Source organism: Myotis daubentonii, chromosome 3 (assembly GCF_963259705.1).
Source record: "Myotis daubentonii chromosome 3, mMyoDau2.1, whole genome shotgun sequence".
Taxonomy (NCBI): Eukaryota; Metazoa; Chordata; class Mammalia; order Chiroptera; family Vespertilionidae; genus Myotis; species Myotis daubentonii.
Genome location: NC_081842.1, coordinates 107,569,882 through 107,591,100, shown reverse-complemented (window position 1 = coordinate 107,591,100; position 21,219 = coordinate 107,569,882). Strand labels below are relative to the sequence as shown.

The 21,219-nt window shown below is 41.5% G+C and overlaps 1 protein-coding gene across 7 annotated transcripts in view; it reads right to left on the bottom strand.

Moving 5' to 3' along the window:
* Nucleotides 1-21,219, bottom strand: part of HLTF (helicase like transcription factor) — a 158,217-nt gene that overhangs the window by 75,591 nt on the left and 61,407 nt on the right. For all 7 annotated transcript variants that reach the window (XM_059688194.1, XM_059688190.1, XM_059688191.1 and 4 more), the window contains exons 3-8: nucleotides 16,932-17,098; nucleotides 15,459-15,592; nucleotides 14,312-14,409; nucleotides 10,100-10,174; nucleotides 9,763-9,954; nucleotides 7,344-7,439 (exon numbers count right to left, since the gene is read on the bottom strand). In XM_059688194.1, the coding sequence (XP_059544177.1) occupies nucleotides 7,344-7,439; nucleotides 9,763-9,954; nucleotides 10,100-10,174; nucleotides 14,312-14,409; nucleotides 15,459-15,592; nucleotides 16,932-17,098 (762 nt within the window). The remainder of the gene's footprint in view (nucleotides 1-7,343; nucleotides 7,440-9,762; nucleotides 9,955-10,099; nucleotides 10,175-14,311; nucleotides 14,410-15,458; nucleotides 15,593-16,931; nucleotides 17,099-21,219) is intronic.

Genomic DNA, 21,219 nt, shown 5'->3' with positions numbered 1-21,219 from the left:
TTTAAATTGATAACTGACACTGATGCTATAAGAAGTCCTAGGTGCTTTTCTTTTCTTTTAATGACCAAATGTAAAAAGAACAGTATATAAACCATTAAACTATTCCAGTAGGGAATTAGATCTCAGATGTTAATACAAATTTAAACTTGCAATGAAAGTACTAAGAAGGAAATGCAACTAAGTGCAGACATTAATAAATTTATTAATCAATGGCAGGAAACTGGACTGCAGCCTCTTTGAAATCTTAAAATTTAGAAGTCTTAAAAAATATTTTTGCACCGATCTTTTGCATAGTTATTTCCTACTTTAAGTTCTTTGAATTTTCAGCTCAGAACAAATAATACTGTTTCATTTTAATAATATTTATTTTTCCATAAAATGAATTCACTTTATTAGAAATTGAATATAACTATATTAGGCATACATCTGATACACACACACACACAAAGAAGTTAAATATAAAAATTCACCAATATTCTCATCATTAGATCATAATTGTCACTATTAACATTTTGGCACATATAGTGTATAGCTACACTTAGATATAGATAACATGTAATTACAAAATGAGGAGTCAAACACTATATACAGATGTGGCCTTGGCCCTGTTTTTTTGTTAATCCTCACCCAAAGATATTTTTCTCCATTGATTTTTAGAGAAAGTGGAAGGGAGAAAGGGCAGGGAAGAGGAATGAGAGAGGGAGAGAGGGAGAGGAAGGGGGGGAGAGAGAGAGAGAGAGAGAGAGAGAGAGAGAGAGAGAGAGAGAAAGAGAGAGAGAGACATCAATGTGAGAGAGACACATTGATTGGTTGCCTCCTGCCCGCACACAAACCAAGGCTCGGGATCCAACCTGCAATCCAGGTTCAATTTCTGGACCAGACCTTCAGTGTGTGGGCTGACATTTTAACCACTGAGAAACACCAGCGAGGATGCCACTCGAATTTTATTTTTTTTAAATATACTTTATTGAATTTTTACATAGAGGAAGGGAGAGGGATAGAGTTAGAAACATCGATGAGAGAGAAACATCAATCAGCTGCCTCCTGCACACCCCGTAGCAGGGATGTGCCCACAACTAAGGTACACGCCCTTGACTGGAATAGAACCTGGGACTCTTCAGTCCGCAGGCCTGCGCGCTAAGCACTGAGCCAAACTGGTTAGGGCTTCACTTGCCTTTATTAACTAAAAAAAAAAATCATGACAATATTCTTCAAAAATAGAATTTTGTAATTTTGTATAACTATTAAATTTTATATCTATACTAGAGGCCCGGTGGACAAAAATTTGTGCTCTTGGAGGGTCCCTCAGCACGGCCTATGCCAGCCGTGGGCAAACTACGGCCCGCGGGCCGGATCCGGCCCGTTTGAAATGAATAAAACAAACAAACAAAAAAGACCATACCCTTTTATGTAATGATGTTTACTTTGAATTTATATTAGTTCATACAAACACTCCATCCATGCTTTTGTTCCGGCCCTCCGGTCCAGTTTAAGAACCCATTGTGGCCCTCGAGTCAAAAAGTTTGCCCACCCCTGGCCTATGCCCTCTTGCAGTCTGGGCTCTCTTGGAGGATGTCTACCTGCTGGCTTCGGCCCGCTCCTTGGGGGATCGGACCCAAGCTGGCACTCAGACATCCCTTTGGCCGCCTGGCAGCCCTTGGAGGATGTCCACTTGCCAGTGGGGAGCAGGCCGAAGCTGCAGTTGGACATCCTTAGCGCTGCTGAGGCGGGAGAGGCTCCCGCCACCGCTGCTGTACTGGCAGCCATCAGCCTGGCTTGTGGCTGAGCGAAGCTCCCCCTGTGGGAGCACACTGACCACCAGAGGTCAGCTCCTGCATTGAGCGTCTGCCCTTGGTGGTCAGTGTGTGTCATAGTGACCAGTCATTCCCAGTCGTTCTGCTGTTAGGGTCAGTTTGCATATTACCCTTTTATTATATAAGATACAGGCCTGGTGCCTGGGTGGGGGCAGACTGGTTTGCCCAGAAGGGTGTCCTGGATCAGGGTAGGGGTCCCGCTGGGGTGCCTCGCCAGCCTGGGTGAGGGGTTGGTGGCTGTTTGCAGCTGGTCACAGCCCCTTCAGGGTGGGGGGCCCCACTCGGGTGTCTGGCCAGCCTGGATGAGGGGCTGATGGCTATTTGCAGGCTGGTCAAGCCCCCCACAGTGGGAACCCTCACCCCATGGAGGTTTGGCCAGGCTAGGCGAGGGGCTGGGGGCCGTTTTCAGGCTGGCCAAGGCCCACAGCAACGGAAGCTCCCAGCCTCTCCTTTTTTTCTTTTTTCTTCTGGGATTCATTTACCTTCTATAATAGAAACTTTGTAGCCTTGAGAGAAGCTCAGGGCCAGCCAGGACGGGTGGGAGGGAAGCCTCCTGCTCACCCCAGCTCCGTGGCCATGGCTGCCTGAAAGCAGGTATCTGAGGTTTATTTCCTTTCTTCTATAATTGAAACCTTGCTGCTTTGAGTGGAGCTCAGAGCCAGGCTGCGGCAAGCGGGAAGCTTGGCTTCCTTCATTATTGGGGCAACCAAACCTCCTGCTTGCTCCAGCTCCGTGGATGCCAGCGGCCATCTTGGTTGGGGTAATTTGCATATAGTTGCTCTGATTGGTTGCTGGGCGTGGCTTAAGGTGTAGCGAAGGTATGGTCAATTTGCATGTTTGTCTTTTATTAGTGTAGATTATAATTAAACTATTAGCTTACTAAGCGGTGTTTCTTTTTTGTTTCTTTATTTTAAATTAAAACTTTATTTTTCAGATTATGACAGTGGTTCCTCCTTTTTTCCCCCATACCTCCCCCCCACCCGGTTCCCACCCCCCACCTACCCTTACCTCCCTCCCACTGTCCTCATCCACAGATGTATAATTTTTGTCCAGTCTCTTCCCGCACCCCCCACACCCCTTTCCCCCCGAGAATAGTCAGTCCACTCCCTTTCTATGCCCCTGATTCTATTATATTCACCAGTTTATTCTGTTCATCAGATTATTTATTCACTTAATTTTTAGATTCACTTGTTGATAGATGTGTATTTGTTGTATCTTTACTTTTTTTTTCTTCTTCCTCTTCTTAAAGGATACCTTTCAGCATTTCATATAATACTGGTTTGGTGGTGAACTCTTTTAGCTTTTTCTTATCTGTAAAGCTCTTTATCTGACCTTCAATTCTGAATGATAGCTTTGCTGGGTAAAGTAATCTTGGTTGTAGTTTCTTGGCATTCATCACTTTGAATATTTCTTGCCACTCCCTTCTGGCTTGAATAGTTTCTGTTGAGAAATCAGCTGACAGTCTACGGGTACTCGTTGTAGGTAACTGACTGTCTTTCTCTTGCTGCTTTTAGGATTCTCTCTTTGTCTTTTGCTCTTGGCATTTTGATTATGATGTGTCTTGGTGTGGATCTCTTTGGATTCCTTTTGTTTGGGGTTCTGTGCGCTTCCTGGACTTGTAAGTCTATTTCTTTCACCAGGTAGGGGAAGTTTTCTGTCATTATTTCTTCAAATAGGTTTTCAATATCTTGCTCTCTCTCTTCTTCTGGCACCCCCATAATTCGGATGTTGGTATGCTTGAAGTTGTCCCAGAGGCTCCTTACACTATCCTCATAGTTTTGGATTCTTTTTGCTTTTTGCTTTTCTGGTTGGGTGTTTTTTGCTTCTTCGGATTTCAAATCTTTGACTTGATACTTGCGATCCTCTAGTCTGCTTTTGGAACTCTGTATAATATTCTTTATTTCAGTCAGTATATACTTAATTTCTAGTTGGTCCTTTTTCATAACCTCGAGGGTCTCACTAGATTTCTTGAGGGTCTCACGAAATTTATCGACGGTTTCTAGAAAATTCTTGAAAAACCTTATAACCGTGGTTTTGAACTCTATACCCAGGAGTTTGCTTTCCTCCATTTCTGTCATTTGTGACCTCTTTCTTCGTCTCCACATTTTGGCTGCTTCCCTGTGTTGATAGAGTGGCTTTCTGTGCTAGGTGTCCTATAGGGCCCAGTGTCTCAGCCTCCCCAATTACCTGAGGTGGACACTCTTGGTGCACCCCTTTGAGGGCTGTGTGAACAGTCTTACTGTGTAGTTAGGCCTTGATTGTTGTAGGTATCACTGGGAGGAATTGACCTCCAGGCCAATTGGCTATGAGAATCAGCTGTGTCTACGGTGGGAGAACTTCTGTGCTGGAGACACCCTTATGGGACAAGACTTGCTTCAGTGGGGCTTTGGTGCTCACTGAGTCTGCCCCCTGAGTGTGTCCCTTAAGGATCTGAGGAGTTGTAATCTGGATGGTCCCACTCTGACCACTGGGTACACTGGCTCTTGGGTCTCCAAGGAGGTGCTAATTTAGCCTCTGCCTGAGGCTACCCAGCAGGAGCTACAGAGAGATCTGCATATTCCTCTTCTTTGTGTGGGGTTTGGAGGTGCCCAGATGAGGCCCAGCTGTGAAGCAACGGAAGCTGCTGTGGGGCCTTGGGCCTTCTTTTTGAAGTTCTGGGTCTCTCTGACCCAGCTGCAGTTTGTTAGGTTTCAGACTGCAATTTTCAGATTGCAAAGGGCCAGGCCTTTCATATGCAAAAGCCGCTGTGCACCGCTTGGATGGGGCGGGGTCTCTGGGATCAACAGGGCAGAGCATGCAGCTATGGCTGGTCCTCAGTCCTACCCTAAGAGCTCCTGCGTCTCAGTGTCCGGGTATGGCTGCAAGCAACTCTGAGAGAAAGCCGCCCTCGAGTTCCTCCCACTGCCAGACAGTCCAGTTTCTCCCCGTATGAGTCTGGGTCCCCAGAGACTTGCCCAGAAATGGAGTTCAGAGCATTCAGGAGCTTGAGACTCCCTCCCGATTGAAAAAGACAACTGTGTCCTCAGTTGCCAGCCCTTTCCACATGGGCCTCTGTACCTCTGCCCTTTACTTCTGCACCTCCTCTGATTCTCAGTGTGCTTTTCTCTTTCCTTCCAGTTATAGAATTTCCACTCAGGTAGCCTTCCTGTGGTTCTAGATGATGTCCGTTTTGTCTTTTCATTGTATTTTTGAAGTGGTTGTGCGAGGCAGCAATTTCCGGTGTTTACCTATGCTGCCATCTTGGTTTCTCCAAGGTGTTTCTTTTTTCTTTTTTTTTAAATTAAATCTTTATTGTTCAGATTATTACATTTGTTCCTCTTTTTTTTCCCCCCATAACTCCCCTCCTCCCAGTTCCCGCCCCACCCTCCCCACCCACTGTCCTCATCCATAGGTGCACGATTTTTGTCCAGTCTCTTCCCACATCTCCCACACCCCTTTCCCCCCCAAGAATAGTCAGTCCATTCCCTTTCTATGTCCCTGATTCTATTATAATCAACAGTTCATTCTGTTCATCAGATTATTAATTCACTTGATTCTTAGATTCACTTGTTGATAGATGCATATTTGTTGTTCATAATGTGTATCTTTACCTTTTTCTTCCTCTTCCTCTTCCTCTTCTTAAAGGATACCTTTCAGCATTTCATATAATCCTGGTTTGGTGGTGATGAACTCCTTTAGCTTTTCCTTATCTGTGAAGCTCTTTATCTGACCTTCAATTCTGAATGATAGCTTTGCTGGATAAAGTAATCTTGGTTGTAGGTTCTTGGTATTCATCACTTTGAATATTTCTTGCCACTCCCTTCTGGCCTGCAAAGTTTCTGTTGAGAAATCAGCTGACAGTCGTATGGGTATTCCCTTGTAGGTAACTGAGTTTCTTTCTCTTGCTGTTTTTAAGATTCTCTCTTTATCTTTTGCTCTTGGCATTTTAATTATGATGTGTCTTGGTGTGGTCCTCTTTGGATTCCTTTTGTTTGGGGTTCTCCGAGCTTCTTGGACCTGTAAGTCCATTTCTTTCACCAGGTGTGGGAAGTTTTCTGTCATTATTTCTTCAAATAGGTTTTCAATATCTTGGTCTCTCTCATCTTCTGGCACCCCTATAATTCTGATGTTGGTACGCTTGAAGCTGTCCCAGAGGCTCCTTACACTATCCTCGCATTTTTGGATTCTTTTTTCATTTTGCTTTTCCGGTTGGATGTTTTTTGCTTCCTCGCATTTCAAATCATTGACTTGATTCTTGCGCTCCTCTGGTCTGCTGTCGGGCGTCTGTATAATATTCGTTATTTCAGTCCGTGTATGCTTAATTTCTCGTTGGTTCCCCAATATAAGATCGAGGGTCTTATTAGTTTTCGTGTAGATCTCATTAAGTTTATCGGCAGCTTCTAAACAGTTCTTGAGAGACCTTAAAAGTGTGGTTCTGAACTCTGTATCTTCCATTGACAATTTTGTCCTGTTTCTTTGTCTCCGCATTTTGTTATGCTTCCTTGGTGTACCCCCTAGTGGTCTTTGTTCGAAGTCTTATAGTTAAATCTTGATTGTTGTAGCTAATTCCAGGGAGGGTTTGACCTCCAGGCCAAGTGGCTATGAGAATCAGCTGTGTCAGCAGTGAGAGAACTTCTGTCCTCTAGGGAGGTGCTAATCTAGCCTTTGCCTGAGGCTATCCGGCAAATGCCTCTGTGCAGGGCTTGGGCGGGGCGGGTCGCACAGGATCAACAGGGTGGGCTGGAGAGAGCAGTTATGGCGGCTCTCAGTCCTGTCCCCAGGGGCTCTGCCTCTCTGAGTCCCAGCACCCGCTGCAAAGCTCGGAGAGAAAGCTGCACTCGCTCTGACCGAAGCCAGACAGTCCCGCTTCTCCTGTTTGAGTCTGGGTCCCTAAAGACTCGCCCGGATCTGGTGCTCAGAGTCTGCGACTCCCTCCCGATTGAAAACAACAACCGCGCCCTCCGCCGCCAGCCCGCTCCGCGCACTCCGCACCTCAGAATTTGACTTCAGCACTGCGCCTCCTCTGAGTGTCCGTGTGCGTTTCTCTTTCCTCCTAGTTGTAGGACTTCCACTCAGCCAGCGTTCCTGTGGTTCTGGGTGATGTCCGTTCCGTGTTTTAGTTTCACTTTTGAAGTAGTTGTTCAAAGCAGCAAACTCCGGCGTTAACCTATGCCGCCATCTTGGTTCTCTAATTCCAAGGTGTTTCTTTTTTGTGTTTAAAATAATGCTGGGGGGAAATAAACTTGTACTTTTATCTTTGGAAAAAATACATTTCTGATAACTTCTTTAGGTAGTTTCTTTAAAAAGACATTACTGAGTGGAAAATTATAAACATTTTCAAGGCTCTTGATACAAATTACCAAAATGCCCTCAAGAATGTGGCCCTGATGTTCACTCTTATCAGCAACAAATGAGAGAGGCCTGATGTCTCTGAAAACAATGCATATTTTCAATTTTTTGGCAATTATCTTTTAATGACTAAATTAAAAGGTTTAAAACTAAACCACTGACTTCAGAGGAAAAAAACACAAACATTCACTAATACTTTACCTTCTTCAGTTGATTTTTTTTAATTCTTTCAACAGGAAGAGGTTTACCATCATGGAAGTTGGTAAGAATTACTGCAATGGCTGTAAGAGTTTTGCCCTTAAAATGTTTCAAAAAGACAAATGGTCAGATTCTAAAATCCAGTTGACGAGAGAACATTCCAAAACCAATTTAAAATCAATTAAGTAAATATCAAACACCATTCAAAGCCACAGAAGTGTACTGATTATTATATTAGATAATATACATATTAATTAAAAGTGTCATTAAGAAATACTTTCCCACAGTGCATTGTTAGAAATTATTAAATTATTTACTCATAAAATACTATAAACAACTCTGATAAATGTGGTTTTATTAAATGACTTCTGTTCTAAGAGTTTACATTTAACCCTAAACTAATAACTTTATCATGAAACTACTTTTGCTTGCTATATAATTTCAAGCTAATTTAAAATTATTAGTCATTCCAGTATACACATGAGGTAATCATTTTATTAAATTTCATTTAAATATAATTCCAGCACTTAAAAGCTATAAAGAACATGATACACCTTGCAAGTTTTTCTTAAATAAAAACATGCAATTTTTTATTTTTGCCATAGCTGAATTTATAATTAGCAACAGAGAAACAAATCTGGGAATTTTAAGGCAGTATAAGGTAGCAATTTTCAAAGTGTGATCCACACAGGCCCTGGGGGACACCATGACCCTTTCAGGAGTTATGTGCAATCAAAACTATTTTCATAATACTTCTAGGACCTTATTTGTGTTAACATGTGTAGGAATGCCTCAAAAAGCAATGGTGGGCAAAATTCCTAGTGCTTAGCATAAAACAAAACAGGTGACACTACTTTCTAATAGTGGTTATTGTATTAACTGCCACTCATAATAAAAAAAAGTAAATGCCAGTTTCACTTTAAGAATGTTAAAAATGTTCTTAATGAAGCAGTACACATTAATTTTATTAAATCTTGCCTCCTAAGTACATATCTTTAAAATATCCTGTATAACAAGATGGGAAGTACACATAAAATACTTCTTTTGATACCAAAATATGAGGGCTATCTAGGGGAAAAATCACTGAGATTAACCACTATGCATCATCTCACATCATCACTTTTTTATGCATCACTAATTTTACATGAAAGAATAACCAACAGCTAGTTATTCATGACAAAGTGGCAGACATTTTCTTGAAAAATGAACAAAGTGAGTCTATCATCTTCTAGGGAAACAATTGATAGCATCTGTTGTTAATGATAAAATTTCAACTTTCAAGCAAAAATCAGAATGTTAGAAAACTCGTATCCGATACTATGGGAATAGAAGCTTTCCAAAATGTAAATGCCTAATAAGATCAGCAGTATTACCAATGAATTAAAATTGTTGATATAATATAATGAAATGCAATGACATTTGACAGATCTGTATAACTCAGTGAATAATTTTATAAAATGCCTGATGTTATAAAATCATGCATGGGTAAAATATGAATTCAGTATGTAAGCTACCCCAATGGATTTTAATAGAGTATAAAAAGTTCACTGATATGACTTTTAAGTTCCACATTATAACTACAATATGTAAGGAACTAATACTTGCTTGATTTTTTTATTATATCAAAGAAGACTATATTTATCTAAAAAGGCTATTAAAACACTGCTCTCTTTCCAACTACAAATCTGTGTAAGGTTTAAGTTTCTTTACACATTTTAACCAAAACATATATCACAACGGACTGAATGATAAACCAGATTCAGATGTCATCTATTAGCCCAGACATTAAAATGATTTTCAAAATTAAATATGAGTTTTCTTATCAAAATTGCTTTTGTTTTTGAATACTTTTCATTAAAAAAATATGCTATTCATGTTAACAAGTAAGTAAGTTTGTTAACTGTTATTTTTCAGTTAATAATTTAAAAAAATTTAATAGTATAAATTAAAATTAATAGTATAAATATTTATAGATATATTAATAGACATAACCCACAAAAACAAAAGCTCTTTGGGCCACTCAAGAATTTTCTAGTGTAAAGGGTCACTGAGACCAAAAAGTATAAAAACTGCTGGTGTAAGGAATCATAAATATACATCTAAGTACTTAGCATATCACAACATTTGTGATATACTACAAATAATTTTACATAACACTGTTGTCTTTCCTTTTAAAAAATTTTGAGAAAAACATATTAATATCATTACACTAATTATTTTAATTGGATCTTAAGAGTATAAAAACAAAAAGCTTACCATTATTTTAACTGAAAATCATAGGAAAAAACTGTGTTCTACACTGGAAGTGAAATCTAGTCCCAAACTGGCATTAATATATTCCTCTTACCTACTTCAAAATTAAATTCTATAAAATCACAATTACAAAATAAAATTTTACTAACTCAAGAAAAAGAATAATTACCAAACCCATATCATCAGCTAAAATTCCTCCATGGACATTTTCTGGTCGATCCTTCTCAGAAAAATTTGTTATTGTGTTATAGTATAAGTCACTTCGCTGTTCCCAGAATGGTGGAAGGTCTTTACTGTTTTCCCGGGAAATCATCCAAGCTAGAGCTTGTTTTTGATGTGGGAGCAATGATGTTTCAATAGCCTATAAATAAAAGAAATGTCAAAAATAGAGGTACAATAAGCACTTTCATCCCCTCCTCCCCCCGAATCTGGAAAACAGCTAATCTTGTAATAAAAAATGTATAAATTAATCGAATATTTATAAATTGAAAATATTGGTTCAGTACCTCAGCTGGTTCCATTTCATGAGTTTTATCATCTTCTTTTAGATCTTCAAACAATTTGTCAAATTCTGTTTTAAGCTACAACAAATAGCAATAAGAAACATGAAACAATTAAAATAATAATTACACAACTCAGAAATTTAATCAACTATAAAAGTTGAATAACAAAAGATACATCAATTATTTAAAATACTACACTGCTCAGTGAATACAGAATGAATAAGTGGTTTAGGTATAAAAGGTTACAGTCAGAAGAACAGAGTTGTAAATCTTGGGTTTCAGTAATAGCTCTGTCACAAATAAACCTATAAATAACTTTGGGCAACACACTTAACCTTTATGGCCCTGTATCTTATTCCTGTAAAATCAAAGGAATGAACTAGATTTAGAATGTCTCCAAGGTTCCTCTTGCCATTGAAATTCTATGATTATACTAGAGCAGTGATGGCGAACCTATGACACACGTGTCAGAGGTGACACATGAACTCATTTTTTGGTTGATTTTTCTTTGTTAAATGGCATTTAAATATATAAAATAGAGGCCCGGTGCACAAAAATTTGTGCACTCGGGGGGGAGGGTGGGTCCCTCAGCCTGGCCTGTGCCCTCTCGCAGTCTGGGACCCCTCGGGAGATAACGACCTGCTGGCTTAGGCCTGCTTCTGGGTGGCAGAGGGCAGGCCCAATCCCTAGGTGCAGCCCCTGGTCGGGCTCAGAGCAGGGCCGATTGGGGAGTTGGGGCGCCGCCCCCTGTCATGCACAGAGCAGGGCGGATCGGGAGGTTGCGATGCCACCCTCAGTCACACTCAGGGTAGGGCCAATTGGGGGGTTGGGGAACCCCCCCCTGTCACACTCAAGGCAGGGTCGATGGGGAGGTTGCGGCGCCACCCCCAGTCACGCACAGAGCAAGGCCGATCAGGGGGTTGGGGAGCTCCCTCCTGTCACTCACAGAGTAGGGCCGATAGAGGAGTTGGGGCACCGCACCCTGTCAGACACAGAGAAGGGTGGATCAGGGGGTTGGGGTGCCGCCACTGTCACACTCAGGGCAGGGCCGATGGGGAGGTAATGGCTCTACCCCGTCACACACAGAGCAGGGCCCGTGGGGGGGAGTTGGGGCGCCGCACCCTGTCACAAACAGAGCAGGGCCCATCAGGGGGTTGGGGGGCCACACCCTGTCACACACAGAGCCGCAGGGCCATCAGGGGGTTGGGGAGCTCCCCCCTATCAGGCACAGAGCAAGGCTGATCAGGGGGTTGGGGTGCCTTCCCCTATCACGAACAGAGCAGGGCGGATAGGGAGGTTATGGCCCCGCCCCCTGCCACACACAGAGCCGCAGGGCGATCAGGGGGTTTGGGCGCTGCCCCCTGTCACGCTGATCCGGGTGCCGGGAGGCCTCGCGGCTCTGCTGATCCAGTGCTGGGAGGCATATTACCCTTTTACTATATAGGATACAGGCCTGGTGCACCGGTGGGGGCAGGCTGGTTTGCCCTGAAGGGTGTCCTGGATCAGGGTGGGGGTCCCCACTGGGGTGCCTGGCCAGCCTGGGTGAGGGGATGATGGCTGTTTGCAGCTGGTCACACACCCTTCAGGGTGGGGGAACCCACTGGGGTGCCTGGCCAGTCTGGGGGAGGGGCTGAGGGCTGTTTTCAGGCTGGAGGGTGACTGAAGCTCCCAACCGCTCCTTTTTTCTTTCTTTTTTTATTCTGGGCCAGCCTTAGCTCTGAGGCTTGGCTCCAGCTCTTAGGACTCCGCTGCTGAAAGCAGGTATCTAGTTTGTTTGTGTTCTATAATTGAAACACTGTATCAACTCCAGCTCTGAGATCCCGGCTTGCTGAAAGCAGGTTATTGTGGTTTTGATTAGCTTCGATATTTATAACAATGTTTCAAACTGCAAGCTCAGAGGCCGGCAAGGCAGGCGGGGAACGTTGGAGTCCTCCGTCACTGAAGCAAGCAAGCCTCATGTTCACTTCAAGCTGCCTGGCTGCCGGCCGCCATCTTGGCTGGCAGTTAATTTGCATATCGCCCTGATTAGCCAATGGGAATGGTAGCGGAGGTATGGCTAATTACCATGTTTCTCTTTTATTAGATAGGATATCAAAAATATAAATCTTTGTTTTTACTATGGTTGCAAAGATCAAAAAATTTCTATATGTGACATGGCACCAAGTTAAGTTAGGGTTTTTCAAAATGCTGACACGCCGAGCTCAAAAGGTTAGCCATCACTGTACTAGAGGCCCAGTGCACAAAATTCGTGCACTTGGGGGGGGGGGTCCCCTCAGCCTGGCCTGTTACCTCTCTAAGTCCCGGAGTCCTCAGGGGATGTCTGACTGCTGGCTTAGCACTGCCACGGACGCGGGAGAGGCTCCTGCCACCACCTCTGTGCTTGCCAGCCATGAGCCTGGCTCAGAGCTTCTGGCTGAGCAGTGCTTACCCTTTGGGAGCACACTGATCACCAGGGGGCAGCTCCTGCGTTGACCATCTGACCCTGATGGTCAGTGCACATCATAGCGACCGGTCATTCCACGATTCGGTCAATTTGCATATTGGCCTTTTATTATATAGGACTAGAGGCCCAATGAACGAAATTTGTGCGGGGGGGGGGGGGGGGGCGGTCCCTCAGCCTGGCCTGCACCCTCTTGCAACCCAGGACCCCTTGGGGGATGTCCAACTGCTAGATCTCTGCAGGATTGGGCCTAAACTGGCAGTCAGATATCCCTCTCGCAATCCAGGACCACTGGCTCCTAACCACTTGCCTGCCTGAATGCCTGATTGCCCTTAATCACTCTGCCTGCCTGCTTCATCACCCCTAACCACTCGCCTGCCTGCCTGATCCCCCCTAACCACTCTGCGTGCCTAACTGATCGCCCCTAACTGCTCGCCTGCCTGCCTGATCACCCGTAACCGCTCTCCTGACTGCCTAATCACCCCTAACCACTCTTCCTGCCTGCCTGATCACCCCTAAGTACCTCTGCCTCGGTCCCTGCCTCCACAGCTTGGTCTGGAAGGATACCCAGAATGTTGTTCAGCTGTCCGGTCTAATTAGCATATTACGCATTTATTATTATAGATAGGATTACATAGTTGCATTCAAACCGTTTTGGTAGATCCTACCAGGTACATTTGACATTTTTTCAGTCAATGACTTTTTATTTATTATTACTGCAGTAAAAATCTTGCTGTGTAACATTAAATATTGGGACGAGCCATAACTGATTTGGCTCGGTGGATAGAGCATCGGCGTGCGGACTGAAGGGTCCCAGGTTTGATTCCAGTCAAGGGTATGTATCTTGGTTGTGGGCACATCCCCAGTAGGAGGTGTGCAGGAGGCAGCTGATCTATGTTTCTCTCTCATCCATGTTTCTAACTCTCTATCCCTCTCCCTTCCTCTCTGTAAAAAATCAATAAAAGATATTTAAAAAAATATTGGGATGATTTCAATCTTCTGCTAATTTAGTTGGTTCTTTAAATTGGATCTAGTCACCTTTTATAGCAATGTATATGTGTTAGAATTACTTTTGTAAATATCACATGAATATATAGCAATAGTCCAGAAGAAATCAGGCCAACTCTAAACAGTTAGGAGAGATAACCTGCGGTTTACCCACCAGACATAGGCTCAAGACCTTCTAACAATAAGTACGGAAAATTCAGTAATTATAATCAGAATAGAAAAAGGCTAACACTAATACTGATGGGTAGAGACAAAAAAAAAATTGTAGATTGATCTGCATTACTTTATTTTATATCCCTTTCCCTCCCCCACCCCAAACTAATTAAGGATAACAGTATCCTAAATTACAAATTAGACAAAGTTAAGCATTGGAGTAATGTCAAAGAACTGGAATTATTTTTTTAGCACTATCTTTGCAACCTTACTGAAAGGAGTTAAGATTCAAGCTTTAATTTTTAAAAAATACTTGCAGAGTTCAAAAATTTTAAACACAACAAAAACATCAAAATATATTGAAACATCCCATGCATATACAGCAATATAGGTGTTTTAAATGTAGGTATGAATGTGAACCCATGGATATATTCCTTATCACTGATTTCTTTTTACATAAATGTTTGCAATATATATTTATTCTATATGTTTCATAACTTAACAATATAACTGAAGATCACTAATGCCAGCACATACATATTTATCTTATTCTTTTAAACACCAGTCTTCATTTAAAATTCACTTTTAGATTACAAAATATAAGAAAAGCACACCTGTTCAGTTGTCAGCTGTACTGCAGCATGAACTGGCATACTATAGCTTGGCCCAGCTCTTCCAGAGCCCCAACAACTTTCCAAACTGAATCCAAAAGCTATAATTTACAAAATGAAAATAAAATCACCAAGTAAAATAGATTATTTTTTAGCAAATAGCTTTTAAAACTTATAAAATAAGCTCCATTAAAAATACTCATTAATATATTTTAAAATTTTTTAGCCCTGGACGGTGTGGCTCAGTTGGTTGGAGCATTAACCTATACACCAAAAGGTCATCAGTTTGATTCCAGGTCAGAGCACATATCCAGGTTCAATCACTGGACAGGGTGTGTGCAGGAGGCAGGTGATTGATGTCTCTCTCACATCGATGTTTCTCTCTCTCTCTCTCTAAAATAAATAAAAACATATCCTAGAGTGAAGATTAAAAAAAAATAGTTTTTTTGCCCTGACCGGTTTGGCTCAGTGGATAGAGCGTCGGCCTGAGAACTGAAGGGTCCCAGGTTCGATTCCAGTCAAGGGCATGTACCTTAGTTACGGGCACATCCCCAGTGGGGGGTGTGCAGGAGGCAGCTGATCAATGTTTCTCTCTCATCGATGTTTCTAACTCTCTATCCCTCTCCCTTCCTCTCTGTAAAAAAATCAATAAAATATATTTAAAATAATAATAAAAAAAATTTTAAAAAGTTTGTTAAAAGCTAAATCCTATCATTAATACACTATTAAATAATTCTACATTATTTGAATAAACACTTGCTAAACAAATAATTCTTTCCCATTCTCTATTTTGAGATTCTTATTGTCTATATGTAATTTATCAAAGAGAACATTTACAATCAAGATTTCTAAATGCTATCATTAGAGGAATTTGGGGGAGGGATTTATAGGACCTCCTCGTATATTTTTCTGTGTGTGTATGTGTGTGTGTGTGTGTGTGTAAAACCTCCTATGAAACTATAGTTGTTTCAAATTAAGAGAAAAAAATTCCTGTATTTTCTTTAAAAGAATCCAAAAAAGTTATAACTTAGAGCCTTCATGCAAATTAGTCTAGTCAACCAAACTCAAAGTATCACTTAAGATAACAAATGTTTACAATTCCTACATTTTTACAATATCAAAATAATAGTAGGTTAAACCCTAAACTTACTTTTTGGTGCAGGACCCAATTTAAATCCATGTTTTTTCAACTGATCTAAAACCGCTTTTCTATTTTCTTCTTTTCCCCAAAGAGTCATATGCAGAGGCATGGTAAAAGCGTTGTTTGCACCAAAAGGGACTACCCTATTGTATTTAAGAAGGAAAAAAAAAAGTGAGAAATTAAAAGTGGCCATTTTTTACTCCCATTAAGAATCTGACTAGCCGAAATCGGTTTGGCTCAGTGGATAGAGCGTCGGCCTGCGGACTGAAAGGTCCCAGGTTCGATTCCGGTCAAGGGCATGTACCTGGGTTGCGGGCACATCCCCAGTAGGAGATGTGCAGGAGGCAGCTGATCGATGTTTCTCTCTCATCAATGTTTCTAACTCTATAGCTCTCTCCCTTCCTCTCTGTAAAAAATCAATAAAATATGTTTTAAAAAAAAAAAAGAAAAGAATCTGACTATTAAATATTCTGTGTTGCATTCAAATTTTGCATGAAGTAAAATAGGGAGGAACTAGTGGGCAGACTAGAAAGAAAATGATAAGAACAGGACCAACAATAATCAGAAGAAAGGGGCGGTTTTTACTAACAGAATGGCAGATGAAACAGAGTAAACTAGATAGATAAAGCAGTGTTTAAATATAAGAATAGTCTATAATCAATATTGTAAGATAAATAAAATAGTAAAACTGATAGGGTAGAGCTTTCATTAATACAACCAGAGGCTAGCAACCCATTCTGAGACTGCAGAATTATTTGCAAGAACTATTTCTGATCCAGTTTATTCTCAATATTTGAAAAACCTGATGAACTGAGAAAGAAGAAAACAAGTACACAAATAAAGTGAGAAGACATTTCTGAGCCTTTGTCATCCAAATTCACTTTTTTATATCCTAACATTCCATACTTAAATTGAGATCACAAACACAAATGTACAAAAGAACTGGAGTATGCCCTGGATAAAGCTATAGGTGCTACTCAGCACTAGTCAATTGATGTCATGTGAAAATGAGAGATCAGCATCACCAAACCTTCCATTTGTCAAGAAAAATCTTCATAAATAATCTTTTTATTTAGGAAAAAAACGTATAAAATATAGGGTACCCAGATATTCAAATATTGGGGAAAATTTTTAGTTTTTAAACACTGTGTGGACAAAATGAAGCTGACCTACATCTGATCACAGGCTACCAGTTTCACAACCTCTGATTTAAACAAACACTTCCAAACTCCCAAACCTATGCACTAAAAGGTTTGGAGAGACAGTGTGAACTTCCCAATATTTAAACCATAGTCTATTTTTCTCCAAGGCAATAATTCAAAAGAAAAGTGAGGGAATAGCAAGGTAGTAGAGGTAAATGACAGGAGAATTAAAACATTTATTAAACACATGCTAAAGGTGTTGTGATAACTATACAGACATAACAAATTCAAAGCTCAATACAACTCAAAATTATTAAAACTAAACTCTGAAATACATTACCCTTCAACTTGTGCCAATTTGTTGTCCATAATATAGGCCAAAGCAGCTGCAAGATCTTTCTTTAAATGGCCAACTTGATTTCCATTCACATTGTTTACTTTAATTGCATTCTTATCATAGGGGTTATTGGGGTCTCGTTGTAATGCAACCATTTCATTATTATTAACCTAACAAAAATAATGAACAGATAATATTATAAATAATAAACATACAATAATAGCTTTCTTCATCATATTTTGTCTGGGATTTCCATTAATTATTAATTTTTTAATGCTTACTGAGTAACATTGCATAAGAAATGTGTATTTTGAAAATATAGGGAGGAGAAAATGGCGACCAGCAGGAAGATAGGGAGGGAGAGAGTGTGAGAGCGCAAGGAAGTGATAGAGGAGTGTGTGGACGCGTGTGGTGTGTGTGTATGAGCTAGGGACAGTTAGATTCTGCAGGTCTTCTAAGGGGCTGCTAAACCGTGCAGTCTTAGGCGGAGGAGTCCTGCTCCCTGCGCTGACACTCCTGGGCGGCCAGCACAGGCACGGCGACCACGCCATCTTGGGAAACAGAGCTGCTTAAGACTAGGATCCTGGCCTCAGCACCACCCAGTCTGATCTCAGACGCATACCAGGACCCTGCAGCCACCGGGGTCAGAGACCTGTGAACACAGCTACAGACCTGCAGACACCAAAAGTTCAGAAATCCCCGCGGCAGATCTGTGAATAACAGAGCCCATCCCACCTTCCCACAGGCTTGCGGGCAGCTCTAGAGTAACTAACTCATAGACCCACCCCTTGCCGGGGCCTCAGTGCTCCAGGAACTTTAGCCTGGAAGTGCACGAGCACCTTGGAACTGATCCCGCGTAGGGCCGGCTTCTGAGCCCTGGGCGGGGAGCAAACCCGCGAACCCCAGGAACAGGGCCTACACGAACTGCGGGCTTCGGGGCCCTGGGCTGGGAGCAATCGCACGAACACCGGGAATTTGTCCCGCATATCACAGGCCCAGGGACCCCGATTCTCTGGGCAGGAGGCAGCACCAAGCACCAGTGACTTAACTGTGTTTCTTATCACATGCGCCTGAGATCCTGATTCCCTGTGCATTCATACTAAGAGCCAGTGACTCCAATTACTGGTGCGAGGGCACACAGGGACCCTGATTCTCAAGGCAAGGTCGCGCGAAGCAACAGAGACTCTGATACTGGATTCTGGGGAACTCTGACTCCTGGCGCACGCTAGGGGGCTCTGGTTTTCAACACGCTTCAGGGGGGTCTCTGTTTCAGCACAGTGCAGGCAGGGTCCCTGATTCTAAGGGCGTGTACGAGGCCACATTGAGCGCTGACAATACTGACTCTGAGCGAGCCTGGTTCCCACCAACCCACAACAACCACACATCTTAGTGTCAGAGCTCTTCAGTGACACTAGGGTGGTGGGAGGCTCCCACTGCACACGGCCCAGGCCCATGCAACTCGACGTTTGAACCATCAGGAGATAATCAGAATGAAGAGACGAAACAACACCCAGAGGAAAGACAATGAGGAGTCACCAAGAAAGGACATTAATGAAGTTGAAGCATGCAACATGACAGAAAAAGAATTCAGAATAATGGTTGTACAATTCATTCACCGAATGGATGAGAAAAATCAACAACCTATGCAAGAATCAGGAAGAAATGAAAAATGATATAGCTACAATCAAAAACACCATGGAAAGTTTCAACAGCAGACTAGAAGAAGCAGAGGACCGAATTAGTGAATTAGAAGATAAGGCAGAGAAACAAGCTCAATCTGAACAGCAACTGGAGAAAAAAATTAAAAAGCAGGAGGAGAGCCTAAGGGAGCTTCGGGACAACATGAAACGAAGTAACATACGCATAATACGGCTGCAAGAAGGACAAGAAGAGAAGCAAGAATTAGAAAATCTATTTGAAGAAATAATGTCAGAAAACTTCCCAGATATGGGGAAGGAAAAAGTTACACAAATACAGAGAGTCCCAGGCAAGGTGAACCCCAAAAGACCCACACCAAGACACGTCATAATACCGATGGCAAATGTACAAGACAAAGACAGTATCTTAAAGGCTGCAAGAGAGAAACAGAGAGTTACATACAAAGGATCCCCCATCAGATTATCAAATGATTTCTCAACAGAAACACATCAGGCCAGAAAAGAATGGACAGAAATTTACAAAGTGATGCAAAGCAAAGGAATGAATCCAAGAATACTCTATCCAGAAAGGCTATCATTCAAAATTGAAGGGGAAATAAGAAGCTTCACAGACAAAAAAAGGCTAAGGGAGTTTATCACCACCAAGCCAGCAATGCAAGAAATGCTAAAGGGACTGGTGTAAAAAGAAGAACTAAAAAGCCCAGAAAGAAAACAGCCACAAAAAAAATAGAAATGGCTACAAACAAGTACCTTTCAATAATAACTTCAAACGTAAATGAACTAAATGCTCCAATCAAAAGACATCGAGTGGCTGAATGGATAAAAAAAACATGACCCATATATTTGCTGTCTACAAGAGACCCACCTCATTAGAAGGGACTCACACAGACAGAAAGTGAAGGGATGGAAAAATATCTTTCAGGCGAATGGAAATGAAAAAAAACCTGGGGTAGCAATACTTATATCAGACAAAATAGACATCAAAGTGAAGGCCATAACAAGAGATAAGGAAGGCCACTTCATAATGCTAAAGGGATCAATACAACAAGAGGATATAATCCTGATAAACATATACGCACCCAATGCAGGAGCACCCACATATATAAGAAAACTCCTGGAAGATATCAGGGGAGAGATTGACAACAATACAATCATAGTAGGGGATTTAATACACCACTGACATCACTGGATAAATCTGCTAGACAAAAACTCAGCAAGGAAACAGCAATCCTAAATGACTCACTAGATCAGATGGACTTAATTGACATCTTCAGAACACTTCACCCCAAAGCCACAAAATATACCTTCTTCTCAAGTGCTCATGGGACATCTTCAAAAATAGACCACGTACTGGGTCACAAACAAAGTCTCCCCAAATTCAAGAAGATTGAAATCATACCAAGCATCTTCTCAGACCACAAGGCCATAATATTAGAAATAAACTACAATAAAAACAACTCAAAATACTTAAACACTTGGAAGCTGAATAGCACGTTATTAAATATTGATTGGGTTACCAATGAGATCAAAGAAGAAATTAAAAACATCCTGGAAACTAATGACAATGAAAACACAACAATCCAAAACCTTTGGGACGCAATGAAAGCAGTCCTGAAAGGGAAGTTTATAGGTCTACAGACTATCTCAACAAACAAGAAAAAATGATAGTAAATCATCTAAATCTGCAGCTCAAAGAATTAGAGCAACAAGAAAAGCCCAGAGTGAGCAGAAGGAAGGAGATAATAAAGATTAGAGCAGAAATAAATGACATAGAGACCAAAAAAACAATATAGAAAATCAATGAAACAAAGAGCAGGTTCTTTGAAAGGATAAACAAGATTGACAGACCTCTAGCCAGGCTGACCAAGAAGCAAAGAGAAAGGACCCAAATCAACAAAATCAGAAATGATAGAGGTGAAATAACAACAGATCCCACAGAAATACAAATGATTGTTACAAAATACTATGGACAACTCTACTCCAACAAACTAGACAACCTGGAGGAAATGGACATATTCCTAGAAAAATAGAACATTCCAAAACTTAATCAGGAAGAATCTAAAAATCTCAATAGGCCAATAACTATGGAAGAAATTGAAGCAGTCATCAAAAAGCTTCCAGCAAACAAAAGCCCAGGACCAGACGGCTTCACAGGGGAGTTTTACCAAACATTCAAGGAAGAACAAAAATCTATCCTCCTCAGACTACTACAAAAAATCCAAGAGGAAGGAACACTTCCAAGCTCATTCTTTGAAGCCAGCATCACCCTAATACCAAAACCAGGTAAAGACAACACAATGAAAGAGAATTACAGGCCAATATCCCTCATGAACATAGATGCCAAAATCCTCAACAAAATCTTAGCAAATCGGATCCAGCAGTACATCAGAAAGATCATACACCATGACCAAGTAGGATTTATCCCAGGGATGCAAGGATGGTACAATATCCGCAAACCAATAAACGTGATACATCACATAAACAAATTGAAAGAAAAAAACCACATAGTCATATCAATTGATGCAGAAAAAGTATTTGACAAAATTCAACACCCATTTTTGATAAAAACTCTAAGCAAGGTGGGAATTGAAGGATCATACCTCAACATAATAAAAGCCATATATGACAAACCT